Here is a 19,571-nt window from a genome sequence, read left to right as displayed (position 1 = left end):
AGGACTACGGGGAAGTTGGCACCCAGCTGCCCCAGGGCTGCCAGGTCAGGCAGCCTCCGGACGTCTTGTTCCGTTCGTCCCAGCCTCAGCCTGGTGGTGCCCCGCTCTGCCTTCCACATTGCTATGTCTGGACACAGGTCTAGACGCAGGAAGGTGCTGACCCTCACCCGGGGCCACCTCTAAGTTTTATCTGGGGGCCCCACGCCCCCTTTGTCCAACCTCTGGATTATCTTCCCATTTCTTGTGGCCTCAAAACCATGGTGTCTCGTGGCTGTCTGCTGCCCAGCCTCTGCACCGAGTCCAGCCTGCCTGGGCTGCTGCCCAGCGCCCGCCTGGCCGGCCTCCCGCCTCCGCCCCCCTCTGCGGCTGGGCCCGCCCCGCCCCCGGCCCAGCTGATCCGCTGTAGCTCAGGCCAGGCGCCCAGCGCAGCCCCTCCGGACACCTGCCGAGGCGTCTGGGCCTCAGGCCACCCAGAGGAATCCCCAGCCCAGGGCATGGGGGTGGGCTGCCCCACCAGGTATGTGCCTCCCCTCCACACGCATCCTCCCTCCCACCCGGCTCCCAGTCCATCTCTGTTCCCCTTACTCCATGGCCCTGGCTTCTGCCCAACTCTGACCTCTCCATCTCCTCCAGTGGCTCCTAGTCCCCAATCTGTCCCCTATCCTCCCTGATCTCTTGTCCTCTATCCCCCTCCCCTCCTGTCTTCTAACACCCCCCCCCCTTCCCAGTCTCCTGGTGCCCAGTGAGTCCTCTGTCTGCCCTCCGGCCTGCAGTGCACACCCCTCGCCCAGGGGCTCACAGGCAGGGTTGGTTTCAGGGGAGGGGAGGGCAGGGTTCCTCTGCCCCAGATTAGACCATGACTTTGACACGAAGTTGAAGCACCTTAAGCCCTAGCTCCTTTATATGGAAACATTAAGCTGCTCTGGCAGGTCAGGTGGAGGAGGGGGTCGGGACTGAGATCCTCTTCCTCCCCTCCTGCCATGTGGAGGGGGCAGGGTGGGAGTTAGTGCTGCCCCTGGTGCGGTGGTCAGCCGTGGGCTCTGAGCCTGTTCCCCAGCTGTGACGAGGTGATGCCCTGGCCCTCCGGCCTCCCGAGCGGTGAGGTAGGTGTGGATCTGCAGGCGGCGTGATGCCAGCCAGGGCCTGACTTCCTTTGGCCTCCGTGGACACCCATGGCTGTGGGCCTGGGCCCCTGCCTTCCTCCTAGGGTGCCTGTGCAGACCAGTGGTGGGGGGTGGCACGGGGTGTGGTCCACAAAGGGGCTATGCAGCCAATTCAGGCTGCAAATCTGCCTGGGGGTTGATGGTGAGGAGGGCCCAGGTACCCCACCTTGCTGTGGAGTGGGCCTGACACTCCCCACCCAGTGGCTGGGGCCAGGAGTGGGTGCAGAGTTGGCACCAAACTTCATCTCAACACAGCTGCTTAGATAGGGCCAACGAGCCTGTGGGGTCTGCACCATCAGGCCGTTACATACATGAAATTATTAGTCTCAGCCAGACCCACCCCTTCTGCGCAGGTGTGAATGGGCATTGAAGTCCTTGGGGGGCAGTGAGGTCTGTGGGGCATCCCCCCACCCCTGCCCCTCCCTCTAGAGGGAGGCTGAGATTTCCCGAAACTGCAAGTGAATGAAAGGTTAGGTGTGGTGGTGACCCATACCTGTGGTCTCGGGACTTGGGGGGCCCAGACAGGATGGCGAGTTCAAGGCTGGACTGGGCTGCATAGCCAGGCCCTGTCTGGCTGAGGGAAACAACTAGGTGGCTTCTGGTGGCTCACCTTCTGGTTCTCCATACCCAGGAGGCTGAGATGTGAGGATTATGACTCAAAGCCAGCCTGGACAAGACTATAATACCCTTACGATTAGTTGCCAAGAAAAATGAAGTCGAGGAGTGGCTCAAGTGGTAGAGCACGAGCTGTGAGTAGTAAAAAAGCTAAGAAACACCACCTAAGCCCTGAGTTGAGTTGCAGTCCCAGGACCAGCACCAAGAAAAGAAAGCCTCGAGGTCCAGGAAGGGTTTGAGCCAGCCCCTGCCCCACAGCTCACGAGTGGCCAGGCTAGCATATTCTCCTTGGCTCAAGCTTTTAAAATGTGGGCATGGTGGGAGACTGGTGTTATCTCAGCGAGGTGAGAACGGAGCATTTCAGAAGGAAGGGGCTGTGGGGAGGGGGTATAGTGCTTTGCCATCACACGGGGAGGCCAAGTTCAAACTCCAGCAGTCGTACCTTTTCTTCAGCCATGTTTGTGACAGGGCCTCAATGTAACCTAGGCTGCCCTTGAACTCAGCCTTGCTGCCTATCAAGTGCTGGAATGACAGGTGTGTGACTGCCACATCTGATTTGTGCTGAACAGAAAATTCATCACCCACTGTGTAGATAATCCAGTTGTGTTTGTCAGTGTACACGCTTTCAATGGATATTTCTTTTCATTCTTGGGCACAAAGATGGGTAGAATTCAGGGCATACAGGACATCGCTTTAAGGAGCACTTCAAGAAATTGCCAGGCTGGAAAAGTGGCTAAATAGCAGAGTGCTTGCATGGGATACATGAAGCCCTGGGTTGGATTCCTCAGTAACAGAAAAAGCCAGGAATGGTAGAGTGCTAGCCTTGAGCCAAAGAAGCTCAGGGACAGTGATCAATCCCTGAATTGCCAGTGGTTTCCATAAGGGCTGCACAGTTCCCAGTCTCTGTCAGCAGTGAAGGATGATGCCATTTCCACATTTGCAGGTACACTGCCTCTCCCATTGCAGTCTCCCATCCCTGGATGGTGGATTCGGTGCCAATGTGTAGACAGGAGGTTTTTAGGTTTTTTGCTTTTTTTTTTTTTTTTTTTTGGCCAGTCCTGGGGCTTTCTCAAAGCTAGAGCTCTACCACTGAGCCATAGCACCACTCTAACCTTTTTTTTTTTTTTTTTAATGTATGCAATACTGAGGAATTCAACCCAGGTTTTTGTGCGTGCTAGGCAAGCACTCTACTACTTGATCAAACTCCAGGCCCCAGGCTTCTGGTTTTCTTGCATTTCCTCGGCACTAAACATAGAACCCAGGACTATTGTTGAGCCAAAGGCTGGGGCCTTTGTGGCTTGGATTTGCGTTTCCCTGAAGACTGGTGATGGTCTTAAGTGCTCATCCACTCACTGGCCATTTGCACATTTTCCTTGGACAAACGACTTGCATACATCCTCTGCTTGCTGTTTCTCGAGGACTGAGAATAGGGCCTAGGTCTTTTCACATGTACACACATGCACTACCGCTGAGCTGTTTTGTTCCATACATACATGCCTGCATACATGCACACATATATATCTTTCCCTATAGGCACATAATTACAATGCTTTTGTGATAGATGAATTTGAACTTGGCCTGAGGCTTGGTAGGTATGTACTCTACCATGAGTTATAAACCTCTAATTTATGAATTTATGAAATATTTTTTGTCAGTTGTTTGTGGGGCTTGAACTCAGCGTCTGGGCCCTGTCCCTGAGCTGGTTTTTGTTCATGATTGGTGCTTTTCCACTGTGAGCCACACTTGTACTTCTGGGTTTTTGGTGGTTGACTGGAGATGAGTCTCACTGACCTTCCTGTCTGAGCTGACTTCAAATCTCCATTCTCAGATCTCAGCCTCCCAGTGGCTAGGATTGCTAGTGCTGGGCTTGTTTTTCTATATTACTTATTTTGGAGAATGCTGGGGCATTTGGCAGGCAGATAACCACCAATTTACCCAATTGAACCCCACCCTAAAAGGCTGCTGGTTGCTTTTTTGGGCAGGCGAGGGGTGAACTTGCAGCCTGAGCACTGTGCCGTTATTTTTTGAGCCAAGCCCCACTTCCCGTTTTCTCGAGGTTAACTGGAGATGAGAGTCTCGGGTCCTTTTGTGCCGGGGCTGGCTTTGAACCTTGATCCTCGGATCTCAGCCTCCTGAGTAGCTAGGATTGCAGGCGCGCACCGTGCCCCTCCCCACACACACTGTGCTGTGCCCATTTTCCGCTCAAATCTAGTAATGTACCACTTTGAACTGCAGCACCACTTCTGTTTTCTTGTGGTAAACCGGAGATGAGTCTCACAGTTTATCCCTGTGGAGGCCAAACCCGGGGACTGCCACCTGCCTGGCACCCCATGACCCATTTCTTCTCCCCACAGATCTGGGGCGCCTGCCCCCTGCTAGGCCACGCGGAGGAGGAGGAGGAGGAGAAGGAGGAGGAGGAGGAGGAGGACGGGGTTCTCCCCGCCCCATGGGCCTGGCCGGGGCCCTGCGCCGCCTGAGCGGCGCGGCGGGGCCGGGGCCGGCATCGGGGCCCAGCCGGTCGGACCCGGAGGCCGGGCCGGGGCCGTGCGGGAACGGCTGGGCCCCGGCGGGCGCGGCGGGCGTAGCGGGCGCGGGCTCGCGGCGCCGCGGGCGCTTCGTGAAGAAGGACGGGCACTGCAACGTGCGCTTCGTGCACCTGGGCGGCCAGGGCGCGCGCTACCTGAGCGACCTGTTCACCACGTGCGTGGACGTGCGCTGGCGCTGGATGTGCCTGCTCTTCTCCTGCTCCTTCCTGGCGTCCTGGCTGCTCTTCGGCCTGGCCTTCTGGCTCATCGCCTCGCTGCACGGCGACCTGGCCGCGCCGCCGCCGCCCGCGCCCTGCTTCTCGCAGGTGGCCAGCTTCCTGGCCGCCTTCCTCTTCGCGCTAGAGACGCAGACGTCCATCGGCTACGGCGTGCGCAGCGTCACCGAGGAGTGCCCGGCCGCCGTGGCCGCCGTGGTGCTGCAGTGCATCGCCGGCTGCGTGCTCGACGCCTTCGTCGTCGGCGCGGTCATGGCCAAGATGGCCAAGCCCAAGAAGCGCAACGAGACGCTGGTCTTCAGCGAGAACGCCGTGGTGGCGCTGCGCGACCGCCGCCTCTGCCTCATGTGGCGGGTGGGCAACCTGCGGCGCAGCCACCTGGTGGAGGCCCACGTGCGGGCCCAGCTGCTGCAGGTGCGCGGCGGGGCAGGGGAGGGAGACCACGTGGGGGCTGGCGCAGACCCCCGGTAACTTGGGGTGCTGGTTTCGTGAGCCATTCTTGCAGAGGTAGATTCGGGAGACGGGTCTGATTTCTTTTGTTTGTCCTGGGGCTTGAACTCAAGGCCTGGGCTCTGTCCTTCAGCTTTATTCCACATGCAGTTGAGTGCTGGGGGCTCAACCTCTGTAATCCTAGCTACCCAGGAGGCTGGGGATCAAGCAGAGTTCAAGAAAGACTGTGAGACTTTTTTTTTTTTTTTTTTTTTTTGCCAGTCCTGGGGCTTAAACTCAAGCCTGGACTGTCCTTGAGCACTTTTGATCAAGGCAAGGGCTCTGCCACTTGCACCACAGCACCACTCCTGGCTCTTTTTGTGTATATGGTACCAAGATATTGAACCCAGGCTTTCATGCATGCTAGGCAAGTAATCTACCACTAGGCTACACTCCCAGCCCTGTGAGACTCATTGCCAATTAACTACCCATAAAAGTGGAAATGGAGTTCTGACTCAAAGTAGCAGAGTACTACCCTTCATCAAAAAAGCTTAGGGACAGTGCCTAGGCTCTGAGTTCAAGCCCTACGACCCACAAGTCTCACAGACTTTCCTTCCTGGCTGGCTTTGAACCCTGATCGGACCTCAGGCTCCTGAGTGGCTAGGATTGCAGGTGTGAGCCCTTGGCTGGAAGACAGGTCTGTTCTGGAGAGCACTTTGAGAATCACCCTCCCTGCAGAACAGAGTGTCCACAGCTGCCAGTGAACTGAGATGTCGCCTTTCTGCATGAGCATCCCAGGACTCAGGTCCACAGCTCCCAGCAGACACAGAGATACCAGATGGCTGTGGTTTGGAACCCATGGCCAGCTGCACTTAGGCTGCAGAGCTGAGGAACACAGGGGGTTGAACTCAGGGCCTTATGCTTAGTAAGCACATGCTCTGGTTCTTCAGTCCCTTTGTGAAATTCTTCCTAACTCTGCCCCACTGCCCTTGAACTCACCATGTTCCTGCCTCTCCCCCCTGGAGTAGCAGCTGGAATTACAGGCCCATTTCCACCATGCCCATCTTAGAAAACACTCTACCTTTCATTATTTGCCTTTTACTTTTGGGATTGGATCCAGGGCTTCGAGGCTCTTAGGAGAGCACTCTCCCACCTGGATCAATCCCCAGTCCTTCAAAAATGCTCCTCCAAGCCCTGCGCAATGGACCTACATTCCTACTCCTGTGGTCACATTGTTCAAATAAGCAGGACAGCAGTGGCTATACCTGTAATCCTAGCTAATCAGGTGGCTGAGGTCTGAGGATCCCAGTTTGAAGCCATCCGAGTAGGAAAGTCCATGAGACTGTCATCTCCCATACACCACTAGAAAACTGGAAGTGGCACTGTGGTGCAAAGTGATAAAAAGTGCTAACCTTGAGCAAAAACGCTTGGGGACAGAGCTCAGGCCCAGAGTTCAAAATAAACTTACTTCAAATATTCTGATCCCTAATGCACTGGGATAGGAGCTGGGGGAGGGAGAGGCAGCCTTTGTCCAAGTGGAACCACTGAACCCTGGGCTGAGGGGGAAGGAGGGATCTGTCCCTGGGAACTAGGACTCCCAGAAGCCCACGGGGCCCTCAGTCAGCTGCTAGAGAAGATGCCCAGCCCTCCCACCCAGGGCCTACCCAAAGGAAGTGGGATGCTTGGTGGGATGCTGCTAGGTTGGCCGAAGGCCTCTTTTTGTCATCCTAGTTTATCTTCCACATATATTCATTTTTTTTCATATCCTCTTTGTCCTCCCTTTTTCTATCAACAAACCCTGCCTGAGTCTGTGCCCTTCCCTGTTCATCTTTGGTCTTCTATCTCTGGTCCCTTTCTTCTATCTCCTGTCCCCTTCTCACTGGGTCTGGGTCCTGGTCTGACTTCTTCTCTCTGATCCTCCCTCCACCCCACCCCACTCCACACTCTTCTGGATCTCTGTCTCTCCCTGTGTCTGCTTCTCTCCGCTTCCTGTTTCTACCTTTTTCTTTCTGGGTCTCTGTCCTCCTTTATCTCTGTTTCCACCACTCTCTGGCCTCTTGCTCTGGGTATCTATCCCTCTCCTCCCCTCTCGGGGTCTTTGGCCTCCTCCCTGAATCCATCCTTACCCATCCCTTGCTCTCTTCACCATCTTGACTGTCTCCTTTCTGCGCATGTCTATCCCTTCCTGTCTTGCCTTCTGTTTCCATTCTCCCTGAAACGTCCGGCTACCTTCCATCTGGCTCTGGCCTCGGCCTTTTCCTGCAGCCCCGAGTGACCCCGGAGGGGGAGTACATCCCTCTGGACCACCAGGACGTGGACGTGGGCTTTGACGGAGGCACGGATCGCATCTTCCTGGTGTCACCCATTACTATTGTGCACGAGATTGACTCCTCCAGTCCGCTGTACGAGCTGGGCCGTGCTGAGCTGGCCCAGGCAGACTTTGAGCTGGTGGTCATTCTGGAGGGCATGGTGGAGGCCACGGCCATGACTACACAGTGCCGCTCCTCCTACCTCCCTGGGGAGCTGTTGTGGGGCCACCGCTTTGAGCCTGTCCTCTTCCAGCGTGGCTCCCAGTACGAGGTTGACTATCGCCATTTCCATCGCACGTACGAGGTCCCCGGGACACCAGTGTGCAGTGCCAAGGAGCTGGATGAGCGGGCAGAGCAGGCTTCCCACAGCCCCAAATCCAGCTTCCCTGGTTCTCTGGCTGCGTTTTGTTATGAAAATGAACTTGCCCTCAGCTGCTGTCAGGAGGAAGAGGATGAGGAAGAGACCAAGGAGGAGCCTGGGCCAGAGGCAGAGGACAGAGCTGCCAGCCCTGGAGTTCTCACACCAAGCCTGCCACTGACCCTGCCTCCTTGACCCAGCAGGTGGCCCCATCCCCACTCATGACCCCTTCAGGCAGGATGGAGAGATTGGGACACTCGGCTGGGATGTGGGGCAGGCATTTCCCTAACATTAAAGGCCTCCTGCGGGGAGAAGGGGAAGATGAGCTGGTGAGGCCCTGCTGTGGAAGGCATTTTGGGGACCCCTCTATGGGCCTAATTTCTGAATTTTTACCTGAGCTAAAGGATTAAGGATTCTAGACCAAGGCCTACTGGTTCTAGATTACACTCTGTGGCCGGGTCTGGGTGTTGAGCAGAGTCCGAAACCAGAGGTAGAAACCATTGCTTCCCGGAAGGAAGCCAGCCATTAACAATGGTGATCCAGAATCTCTAGGTCAGGCTTGATTCAGCCAACTAACAGCAAATCATTCATTCTCTAAACCACCCCACGAGGGTAGATTGTGGATGACTGCAAGGCCATTTTTTTTCCATCAACCAAAGTCAAGGATATGGCAATCACATGTGGAGAAAAAGACTTTGTGGTTCCAGAAAGTCCATGAGTTCAGATTCTGTGTGTCCAGGTTGATTACTAAGGCTTGGTGATTCTAGAACAGTTTGGCCTAGAGACCTGAACAAATGCAGAAACTGTGCAGGGTCATGTTTCTAGAATACATTCAATAATGGGTTGTCTGTGGCTTTTGAAGGATGGAGAACTCCAGAAAATATGGAGCTGAGGGGATAAATGCTGCTTTTAAATGACCCACAAGGTGGTTTGGGTTTTTGTTTGAAGTGCCATTCTAGAACATTCAAAGGAATCGAGATTCTGAGCGCTGATCCAGTGGTCAGAGTTAAGGACTCCAGTGTCCTCGATCTGCTGGATTCAGTCCTAACCAGTGGAGCAGATGATCCTCGATGACTGCTTATGATTCTGAAATGCCAAAGGGAATGGAGGCCCCAGGGACCCAGAGCCGCCCATTCCCCAAGCCTGGAAGCTCTCTGCCTCCAGCCTGATGGCTTGGCAGTTCCTGGAGGGGAACTGGAGAAGTAGCATTTTGGGACTGACTTAGCAAGTAAGGGCTCAGCTGAGACCCTGCAGGTCACGGGAATGAGTGGGAAGGGGAGACCCAAGGCTGGTGAGTCTTGAATGTTCTGGAACACTGCATCTAGATATTTGTCTCTATTTCTTAATGATGTTATACATATGTGTATTATATATATATAATATAAATACAGGTATCTGTTTTCCTCCCTGGTTCCTTCAGCAAGGTTGGAAACTGACTCAAGCTAATTAGATTGGAGTCCTTTTCAAGGATCCAGAAAAAGTAAAGCCAAAGCTTACTAGATTTACTGTTGGCTTTTTCACACACACAACACACTCTGCTTTCTGCCTCCATGTCCCTCCCTTTGAACAAATCAGTCCCCTAGCTGCCTCAGTTTCCCCATCTGTGAAAGTAGAACATTGGGCATTGGGTCTTGGAGTTTTTCCAGCACGGTGATTCCTCACTTCTGGGAAGCTGGATGAGGGGTGCAGGACCTGGGGTTTCCCCACCAGACCCCACTTGGGTTTTACAACCCATGACCTTCCACGGGTGGGAGGGGATGGGAGCTGGTTCTGTTGAAGCCTGGCTCAGAACTTGAGTGACTGAGTCACAGGGCCAGCAAGGGATTGTTTGGGCTGTGGTTAAGAGCGGGTCATCATCTTCCTGGTCCAGCTCAGCAGGCTGGGGATCGAAGGAGGCTGCTCAGATCAACAGAACAGACCTGAGGTCTTCCCACTGTGAGGAAAGAAAGCATTTTAGCCATTGACCGGTCCCCAGATTAAAGACCTGGGCGGATGAGGCACGTGGGTCCTTGGGTCCAACTTCTGTCAGTGTTGTCATCAACCTAAGTGCCCGGCCGGCTGGGAGCCAGCCGCAGAGGGAGCCAGTGCCAGGAGGCAGAGGGCGTGTTCCCACCCTGCGTCCTGCACCGAGGGCAGGCCGCGTCACTGGCCAGCAGCTCGCCAAGCTCCGCATCAGCCTCCTCTCCTGGCTCCCCTGCTCTTTATCCTTCAGAATCCCCAGCTAAGAACCGGATGGGATCAATTAGCTGGCAGCCCTCCCGGCGCAGTGTCTGAGGCAGGAATGGGGACGGAGGCTGGAGATCCAGGGGTGGGTCAGTCTGTTGGGTGGGGGTCAAGGGGTAACATGGTGAGGGGGAGGGAGCTAACTGGAGGGAGAGGACGTGGGGGCCTGACCGGCCCCGCCCGCGTCCCCACGGAGAAGGGCGGCACAGGGCCATTCGAGAAGGTCGCTGAGGTTAGGCGGATCCTTGTCTAATCCCCAGGCTTAACCAGGTCCTGGCCCTGACTACATCCCCACCTGCGCAGCCCCAAGACGGCACATGAGGACGAGCCCGGCCACCGTTAGGGGTGCACGGTTCCAGGGCCCCTGCGCCGGCGCTCCGTGCAGGGAGGAAGCTGAGGAGAGGGGGCTGGCCAGGGAGAACTGAAAAAGGATCTTAAGAAGGACGAAGGGTGCTGGGGCGGGTTCGCCACCCCTTCCCGGAGGTTCTGTAGGAGGCTGGGAGGGAGGCTGAGAAGAGAGGGGTGTGTCCAGCCCAGGGAGCCAGAAGAAAAGGCCAGAGCGGCTCCCAGTTGCTTGGCAACCGCGGTGGTCAAAAGGCAGCGTGGACAGCTAGGAGGCGTGGCTCGGGGTAAGAGACCGCAGTTGAGGCCCCGCCCCTAGCAGCAAGGCTAAAAATCCCGCCCCCCAGCAACGGCTCAGCGGAGCCTCGGTTTGGCCGAGCTGACTCCTTGCGCAGGCGCGGTCGGCTCAGCACGGCAGCCTTCCCCCTCCCCCTGCTCCCCTTTCTGAGGGTTCTCATTGGAGGGCACGCCTGCCAAGGGCTTTCTTTTGTTTCGGAGGCAGGACTTGGCGGCCTTCCCTTACTCCGATTGGACTCACGGGCCGTCTCCTTCCAGCCCGGACATTGCTACATTTACTTCTCGCGTGTCTATTGGTCGGAGCGGCGATCTTTCAATGTCAGGGGCGGAGCAGACGGAGGAGCCCTCCGCAGATTGGCCAGCGTCAAGACGAGGGGGCGGTGCCTAGCGGCCGGGCGGTTGGGCAGTGCAAGCAGAGTCTTTTCAGCGCTGAGGACTGGCGCTGAGGAGGCGGCGGTGGCTCCCGGGGCGTTTGAGCGGGCTCACCCGAGCCCGCGGGCCAACGCGGATCCAGGCCCGGCCGGCGGGACAGCTCCGGACTCTCCGCGGGCCTTCCTAGCCGCCATGGAGGACGGTGTCTATGGTAGGTCGGGGCGGCGCTCGGAGCGTTTCTTCTGGAACGCTCCCCGCGGCACGCGCGGCCCCGGGGCCGCCTCGCGCCCCCCCACCCCAGTCCCGGGGCTGCGGGGCCGTCGAGGGGCGCCAGCCGGGCTTCCGGTGGGCCTGGCGCGCGGGGCGTTCCGGGCCATTGTTTGGGCCGAGCCCGCTTCCGGCGGCGGCGGGAGGGGCGGGCGGCGGGGCGGGGCCTGGGGCGGGGCCATCCCCTCCCACGGGGGGGCGGGGGGCGCCCAGTGGGGCAGGGGGGGCGCCCAGATTTTGGGGTGCGGAGCACCGGCTCCCCAAAGGCGAAATCCGTGCGCGTTCGGGGCCGCGTCCTCCCCCTTCCCGGTTCTCCCTAGGAGCTGACATTCACTTTCCCCGTCGGGGTCACTTTATACGGACGCCGGGCCCTGGCCTCCCCCCCAATGCCCGAGTAACTCACACCGCCAGCTCTCTTCTTGCCCCACACCTAAGTGCTCAGGCTCCCACCCTTCTGTCCCCAGGTTTTGGAATCCGAGCCCCAAGTTCCCTGCTGCTCCAAGGACTGAGGGACCCAGGCCTCCCCCAAACCCACTGCCCGTCCTACCCCCTGCCCAGCTTTCCCCCAGATCTCAGGAACCTCGGTTCCTAGGCCGCCAGAACTAAGCTCTTTCCATTTTAGGGGGTGGGGGTCGGCCAGTGCTAGAGCTTGACCTCAAGGCCTGAGTTTTTCGTCGGGGCTAGCTCTCAACCACTTGGAGCCACAGCTCCACTTCCAATTTTTTAGTGGTTAACTGGAAATCAGTGTCAGGGACTTTCCTGCCCAGGCTGGCCTCCAGAGCAGCTAGGATTATAGGCAGAAGCCACAAGTACCCAATCAGAACTGACTGATTTCTCTTCTTCCTTCCTTCCTTCCTTCCTTTTTTTTTTCCTCTTTCTCTCTCTCTGCCTCTCTCTCTATCATCCTGGGGCTTGAACTCAGGGCCTGAGCACTGCCTTTGGGCTTCTCCAGGCTAGCACTCTACCACTTGAGCCACAGCACCATTTTTGGCTTTTCCTGTGTATGTGGTACCAAGGAATTGAACCTAGAGCTTCCTGCATGCTAGACAAGCCCTCTACCACTAGGCCCCAGAACTGATTTGTGAACCTCCGTCCCTGGCCCCCCAGAGCCCCCAGACCTGACTCCGGAGGAGCGGATGGAGTTGGAGAACATCCGGAGGCGGAAGCAGGAGCTGCTGGTGGAGATCCAGCGCCTGCGGGAGGAGTTGAGCGAAGCCATGAGTGAGGTGGAGGGTCTGGAGGCCAATGAGGGCAGGTGAGGTCTGCGGCCAGCAGCTTGGCGGTCAGGGGCTTGGCCAGGGCCAGGTGTGACCTTTGACCTTCCCTTGCTCTGCCCCTGCAGTAAGACCTTGCAGCGGAACCGGAAGATGGCCATGGGCCGGAAGAAATTCAACATGGACCCCAAGAAGGTGCTGGCAGTTACAGGGCTGGGATCCACCAGGCAGAGAGCCCAGCAGGGGGTCATCACCTCCAGCTTTCAGAAGGGCCATGGGTACCTAGATTCAGACACTGGCTGTCCCCTTGTTTTGGGAGCACTGGCCAGCTGGATAGCCATTTGCTGAGGCCTCTGGAGGGTTCTAGACCCCCTCCCACATCCTGTTCCAGGCACAGCCAGATCCCACGGAGAACGTGACCTGCTTGGGTGTGTGTGGGGGGGGAACGACTAGGTGTAGGTGCCATGGCTCAGTGTAAGAATCCTTGTGGTGGACAGGTCTCCCCTACACAAGGGAGCCAGAGAATTATCCCCTCCAACCTGAGAAGCCAGGTTCGCTGCCCTGATAGACTGTGGTCTAGTCGCCAGCCGCTTCTCACTTCACTCAGCACGCCTACCTGCCAGCCTGGCCCCAGTGCTGGAGCTGACTATGCAGCACAGAGGGCCAGGGCACACGTGGAGTCTGGTCCCATTGGAATGGCTGGGGGGGTCACAGGGGCGTAGGAGCAATGGCTTCTGGCCTCTGTGCTGAGACCCCGGCCCACCCACCAGGGGATCCAGTTCTTGGTAGAGAACGAACTCCTGCAGAACACGCCGGAGGAAATCGCCCGCTTCCTGTACAAGGGCGAGGGGCTCAACAAGACGGCCATCGGCGACTACTTGGGGGAGAGGTGAGCCTGCCAGGCTGCGCCCCTCTCCTCACCAGTGGATCAGCCTCAGGCGAGGCACTGGCTGCGCCATGACAGAGTGTGTCGACTTGGGTCTGGGTTGGGGGTGCAGGGACTTTCTGTGGGGTAGGGTGAGCATTGAGTGGGACATGAGGTATCTGGGAAGTATGGGCACTCTGGCTGCTCTCCAGGAAGCCACAGGGTCCCACAGGGTGGCTGGACATCAGGGGCGTGGACCTGGATGGTGGATGGCTGGGGAGCAGCTGGTCACACTTGTAGCCCTGGGTGAGGAGGAGCCTGTGGCACTCTGGGAGCTGAGAGACCTCTGTATCTGGGGAGCGTGGGGGACAATGGAGGGGTGGCATGGGTGGCCAGCATGTACACTGCACATCTACTTATTCTTTGTTGTTGTTGGTCCTGGGGCTTGAGCTCAGGGCCCGGGTGCTGTCCTTGAGCTCTTCAGCTCTACCACTTTGAGCCACAGCGCCACTTCCCGCTTTCTGGTGATACATTGGAGACAGGAGGCTCGTGGGCTTTCCTGCCTGGGCTGGCTCTGAACCTCGACCCTCAGATCTCAGCATCTTGAGTAGCTGGGATGATAGGTGTGAGAACCAGGGTTCCCAGGGCGCATCTTCTGGGAGTGGGGGGCTCCCACTCTGGCCTGGCCACCAGTGGGACCAAGACTTTACCTGTAAGAAGGCATAGCAGGGCACCCATGCCTGTCATCCCAGCTACTCAAGAGGCTGAGATCTTAGGATCCAGGTTCAAAGCCAGCCCAAGCAGGAGAGTCCATGAGATTGTTATCTCCAGGGAACCACTAGAGAACCACTCCCTGTGGCTCAAAATGGTAGAGCAAAAACACTCAGGGACAGCACCTAGGCCATAAGTTCAAGGCCCCCGCGCCCCCTGCCATCAAAAAAAAGAGGCACAGCACCGGGGCCTTGCCTCCTGCCTGCTCCCTGTCCCCAGGCCCTTTCCTCTGTGTAATCTTTGTCATCCTCCAGGGAGGAGCTCAACCTGGCAGTGCTCCATGCTTTTGTGGATCTGCATGAGTTCACCGACCTCAACCTGGTACAGGCCCTCAGGTGAGCGGGGTGGTGGGGAGGGCTGCAATACCACCCCCACCCCCTCGTCAGAAGGCCCCCTGTCAGAACCTCCTTCAGGAAGAGCTGTATCCAGGTCCCCAAATGCAGTTAGGCAATCAGCCTCGGTGTGCTAGCCCTTGGCTAGCTTTACTCTCTAGGGACCCTCCTCTATGACAGTAGAAGCCCCTGCCAAGTGCTATTGAACCACCTTGGCAGCAGTGTCCCACGGCCAATGTTTATTGGTCAGATGGAATCCCATGTCCAAACAGCAGCTAAGCCCAGAAGGTTGGCATTTCTGACAGGCCAGATCCTAACAGATTGGGGAGGGGTTCCCCTGCCCTGACCCCCTTCCTGGCCCACCATAGACAGTTCCTATGGAGCTTCCGTCTCCCCGGAGAGGCCCAGAAAATTGACCGCATGATGGAGGCCTTCGCCCAGAGATACTGCCTGTGCAACCCCGGGGTCTTCCAGTCCACAGGTGGGGAGACTGCCAGTTCAGAGGGGGGAGGGAGGAGGAGTGGGGAGGACCCAGGCCTGGAACCAAGTGGTCACCCCGTCCTGTCCTTGCAGACACCTGCTACGTGCTGTCCTTTGCCGTGATAATGCTGAACACCAGCCTGCACAACCCCAACGTCCGGGACAAGCCAGGCCTGGAGCGTTTTGTGGCCATGAACCGTGGCATCAATGAAGGCGGGGACCTGCCCGAGGAGCTGCTGCGGGTCAGCCCCTCCCCTGCCCACTTCCCCTGCCCCTGCCACCTCCCGGAGCCTGAGCTGGCTGGCCTGACTCATTTGGAGTAGGAGTGGATTAGCCGATTGGCATGCATCTCTGTCTGTCTTGTCTGTCCGTCTGTCATTTCTAACCTGCCTCTTCCTTCAAGCTCTGCTCTCTGATTTCCCAGCTGACTGCCCCTGTGTCTGTGCTGCCCTGCCCCTGGGGTTCCCCCCCACCCCCACCCCCACCCCTTGAGTAGCCCTGGGAGGACCACAGGCTTTGCTGACTTCCCCCTCCAACCTCCAGAACCTCTACGACAGCATCCGGAACGAGCCCTTCAAGATCCCGGAGGATGACGGGAATGACCTGACCCACACCTTCTTCAACCCCGACCGGGAGGGCTGGCTCCTTAAGCTGGGTATGGCCCCTACTCAGCCCTCTAGGGGGAACTGAGTGGCCTGAGTTAGGACTCAGTTTACACATGAATGTGCTGTGTGGCCTGAGGAAGTGGTTAGACCTCTCTGAACATGCTGTGAAAAGAAGCAGGTGTGGGAGCTGGGCCTGTAGCCACCCTTCTCTCCTACACAAGTATGGCGCCTTCTTGTGGCTAGGCCCTTCTCTCAGCCCAAGGCTGCTGGGAGAAGTGGGCAGCCCTGTCCGCAGGATGCATTGGCCTCATCGTTGTGCATCCATGGCTCCAGGAGGGGCTCCTGCCTTAGCTGTGGGGGGAGGGGCACAGCCCAAGGAGAACCTGGGCAGTTGGGACACTGGGATGGACCTGGGAGCCGTGCAACCCTTGCTACCCTAAGAGGTTGGGGCGTGTGCCTCAGTTGTGGACTGCGTGGCTAGGGTGGCTTTTTAGAAGTGGTGATGTGCTGCTCTGGAAAGGCCCCAGCAGGGCTGAGTCAGGGATCCCCACCTTGGCAAGAATTGTACTTTTTATCTTCTTTTTTATGGTGCTGATATTGGGGTTTGAATTCAGGGTCTCAAACTCTTGCTCAGCTTTCTCACTCATGGCTGGCATGGCAGTCTTACTGCCTCCAGGCAGGCTCTGCTAATTAATTAGAGATGGCGTCTGGCATGCTAGGCTGCCTGGGCTGGCTTCGAACCACAATCCTTAAATCTCAGCCTCTTGAGCAGCTGAGATTACAGACATAAGCCACTCATGCCCAGGAAGAGAACTGTGCCCTTAAGGCAAGGCGTTGCCCCCGAGGGTGCCAGCCTAGTGAGGCAGCGGGGCAGCAGGCATTGAGGTGTCCATCTGTACATCCAGCTTTCTGGGATTTGGATTTACAAAGTCTTAAAACAAAATGGCAAGGGAAAGTCCGGAGGCGCGGCTCCCGTCGGGTTCCGCCGAGGGGAGATCGGGCAGTCCCGATGCCGGGTGTGGGGAGCGCGGCTGTGACCCCCCGCCGCAGAGTGAGCCGAGCCATCGGGATCGGGAAGGTGAACAGAGCGACCCCGCTCCCCAAGCCCGGGACGCCCTGGCCCCTTCCGTCTGCGGGAATGCGGGGCGGGGGCGGGGGAGCCGAGCTGGCTCCCGAGTGGATGTAACTGGTTTTCTTCCCCTCTCTCCCCCTCCCCGCCGCTTCTCTCTCTGTGCTCTGTCCGCCCCGCACCCCGCCCGCCTTTTCTGTCGCTGCGGCTCTTGGGGTCCCCACTCTACCTTCCCTTCTGCACCCGGTCCTGCCTGCTTTCTCGCTGTCTGCCCCAGGAGGTAGGTACTCGGCCGGCCCGGCCCGCGGGCCACGGGAGGGGGATAGGGGCCGCGGCCCGAGCCGGGGGTGGGCCGTTCCCGGGGTCCGGCCTGTCCCCACCGTCCCCGCTCGCTTGCCTCCGCGCCTCCTCTGTCCTAGGCTCCGGCCGCTCCGCCCCCGGGAGGCCCCGCCTCTCGGGAGGCCCCGCCCCCGGGAGGCCGCGCCCCTGAGCCCGGCCCCTCCCCTTCCCTTTCAGGGGGCCGGGTGAAGACCTGGAAGCGGCGCTGGTTCATCCTCACCGACAACTGCCTCTACTACTTCGAGTACACTACGGTGCGTGGCGGGGAGCGGGCGCGAGGGCCGGCCGGGGCCACGGGTGGAGGAGGCCGGGGCCTGAGTCCTGAGCGGAGCCTGCCCTGCTCCCGCAGGACAAGGAGCCCCGGGGCATCATCCCTCTGGAGAACCTGAGCATCCGGGAGGTGGACGACCCCCGGAAGCCGGTGAGACTGGGGGGACCCCTCCTGTGCCACCCACTACCCACCTCTGGCCACCGTCCAGGGCTGCATCCCCACCCCTGACCACCACTCCTCCCTCCCCCCGCAGAACTGTTTTGAGCTGTACATCCCCAACAACAAGGGGCAGCTCATCAAGGCCTGCAAGACGGAGGCCGACGGGCGCGTGGTGGAGGGCAACCACATGGTGTACCGCATCTCCGCCCCCACGCAGGAGGAGAAGGACGAGTGGATCAAATCCATCCAGTGAGCCTGCGAGCCCCGCTTAAGGGGGGGGGCTGGGGTCTGAGGGAGGAGGCTGGGCCTGGCCTGTGGCCCTCATCGTGTTCCCTCCACACACCCTCTTCCCCCAGGGCCGCGGTGAGTGTGGACCCCTTCTATGAGATGCTAGCTGCGAGGAAGAAACGGATTTCCGTGAAGAAGAAACAGGAACAGCCCTGACCCGTCCCCAAGTCCATTATTTATTTTGGAGCTGCCTCGCCCGGGTGGCCGGACCCCTGGGCCCTGGGGCTGTGGATCCTGCTTCCCCCATTTGGAAACTTCACCTCTAGCTCTTCTCTCTTTCTTTGTAATCCACACACTGTTGGTAATCTTAATATTAATGAACCTCTCACACCTGCAGTCCCCCTCATTCCTTGGCATAGCAGAGCTGAGGGGCTGGGGCCCTGCCTAGCTGGCAAGGGGGAGGGCTGGTACTTCCCAGAAGCCCACGGGCCTGATTAGGATTGGCTGGTGCTGGGGGTGGTCGTTGAAGTTGTCACCTCTGATCCCCAGTCTCTACTCTTCCTCAAGGCTGTCTGAGCAAGGAACAGGGCCATCTGGAGAGCAAAGGAGAGCTTAGGGAAGTGGCCTGCCCTGTGAACTGAGAGCCTGGGTGGCAGTGTGCCACCGACCTGCAGGTCCCCTTTTGCAAGGTGCATTCTTAGCCTGTGATCATTCCAAACCCACCATCAGGCCTATTACATTACACATGGTTTCCCCCAAAGATGAGCCCAGGCTATCCAGGAACTTGCTTATGTGGCCCAGACTGCCCCTAATCCTGATGCTGTGGGCTCAGAAGTGCTGGGACTGGAGAAGTGTGCTACCCTGCCAGGCGCAGTTCTGGGCTAGAAGCTGGACAAGACTGGTCCTCCCCCAGTGGAGTGGGCAGTGCCGGTGCTGGTTGCTGATTGGCTCTATGGGGTGGGTGGGTCCCATCTTGGGCTGCACTGGCTCAGGGCTGGTGGAGGACAGCATCACCAGGAAGGCTCCCTACTGAGGGCGGTGCTGTGTGAAAGGCCCTCCCATCCCCTCAGGTCCCAGGAGCCTCCCCTACAATTCCAGCCTTGGGCTTCGCCTCTGTTGGGTCTCCTGCCCTGTAGGGGTTGGTGAGGCTCCAACTGCTGCCAGTGTGTCCTTCCTATTTCATCTGGAGGGGTGCACCCCTCCGTGTGACACTTGTGCTCCTGTGTCACCAGCTTTGGGAGGGCCCACTGGCAAGATCACTGACTGAAGTGGCCCAGGGGGATGAAATCTGTTCTCAGGTTAAAACAGGGAACCTGTGGAATGCCAGAGTGACTGGTGACCTCCAAGCTGCCTGGCTTTCCCAAGGATGGGGGAATGTGGGTGCCAGCCCCCTCCTCAGCCTCCCCATCTGAGCAGCTCTTGGAAAGCTGGCTTTGGCTAAGGATTTGAGGGGGGTTCTTAATGTGGGCTCTGGCCCAACAGGAGCGGTGGATGCAGGGGAAGTGAATGAAGTAGAGGTGTAGGAAGGACCCTGGGGCGCTCCCCTCCTCCCTCAGGCTAGGAATTAAAGGGGCCAAAACAGTACAGGTGTGGGTGAATGGCAGGGAACAGGGTCATCCGGGAAGGTGGGTAAACTGAGGCAAGGCCACCTGGTCCCCCCAGCACAGCTTCCTGTGGACACTGGGTCATCACCCTACCCACCCTTGCCCCAGGCCTTGGGGATGGAGACTGCCCTCCCTGGCCCCCACCTCCCCAAACACACAGGTCCCACCTTCCTCCAAAAAAAGTCATTTTTGTCTTTTTTAAATAATGTGAAAATGCCACGTCAAGGTTTGAACTGGAGGCCCTTCTGGGGGCCGGGTTGGGCAGGGCAGGGGTCCGAAGCCTGCGGCCTGAACGGGCCAAGTGGAGGAGGCCGGGCCTCCGCGTGTCAATGGGCTCCAGGCCCGAAAGAGTTCATTCAATTCAGTTCAGTTCAGTTCAGTTCCAAGAAAAGTGACTCTCCGGGAAGGTGGAGGGACTTCCTGCCTCATGTGGCACCGAGGGGATCGGGGGCATCAGGGGAGCTGGCTGGGGGACTGGGGGGTGGGGGGCCGGGGCCT

General features: G+C 58.4%; 2 protein-coding genes and 1 long non-coding RNA gene across 3 annotated transcripts; all 3 read left to right on the top strand.

Annotated features, from left to right (window-relative positions):
• Positions 1 to 44: 44 nt before the first annotated feature.
• On the top strand, positions 45 to 4,183 carry LOC150043595 (uncharacterized). Its single transcript, XR_016533409.1, has 2 exons — positions 45 to 517; positions 4,133 to 4,183. It is a non-coding gene; the product is annotated as an uncharacterized LOC150043595 (long non-coding RNA).
• A 21-nt stretch (positions 4,184 to 4,204) lies between these two features.
• Positions 4,205 to 8,235, top strand: Kcnj14 (potassium inwardly rectifying channel subfamily J member 14). Its single transcript, XM_090322397.1, has 2 exons — positions 4,205 to 4,953; positions 7,234 to 8,235. The coding sequence occupies exons 1-2, from the start codon at positions 4,225 to 4,227 to the stop codon at positions 7,828 to 7,830; spliced, it is 1,326 nt and encodes a 441-aa protein (XP_090178523.1). The 5' UTR covers positions 4,205 to 4,224; the 3' UTR covers positions 7,831 to 8,235.
• Positions 8,236 to 10,683: 2,448 nt separating this feature from the next.
• On the top strand, positions 10,684 to 17,857 carry Cyth2 (cytohesin 2). The gene is made up of 12 exons (XM_090322496.1): positions 10,684 to 11,080; positions 12,244 to 12,391; positions 12,479 to 12,545; positions 13,121 to 13,239; positions 14,241 to 14,321; positions 14,687 to 14,799; positions 14,892 to 15,040; positions 15,342 to 15,453; positions 16,989 to 17,065; positions 17,161 to 17,232; positions 17,336 to 17,490; positions 17,598 to 17,857. The coding sequence occupies exons 1-12, from the start codon at positions 11,062 to 11,064 to the stop codon at positions 17,683 to 17,685; spliced, it is 1,200 nt and encodes a 399-aa protein (XP_090178622.1). The 5' UTR covers positions 10,684 to 11,061; the 3' UTR covers positions 17,686 to 17,857.
• Positions 17,858 to 19,571: the final 1,714 nt, after the last annotated feature.

The sequence above is a fragment of the Megascapheus bottae genome, chromosome 31 (assembly GCF_031878675.1).
Source record: "Megascapheus bottae isolate mThoBot1 chromosome 31, mThoBot2.hap1, whole genome shotgun sequence".
NCBI classification, from domain to species: Eukaryota; Metazoa; Chordata; class Mammalia; order Rodentia; family Geomyidae; genus Megascapheus; species Megascapheus bottae.
The sequence above is the reverse complement of the archived record's forward strand: the minus strand, read 5'-3'. Positions and strand labels throughout refer to the sequence as shown.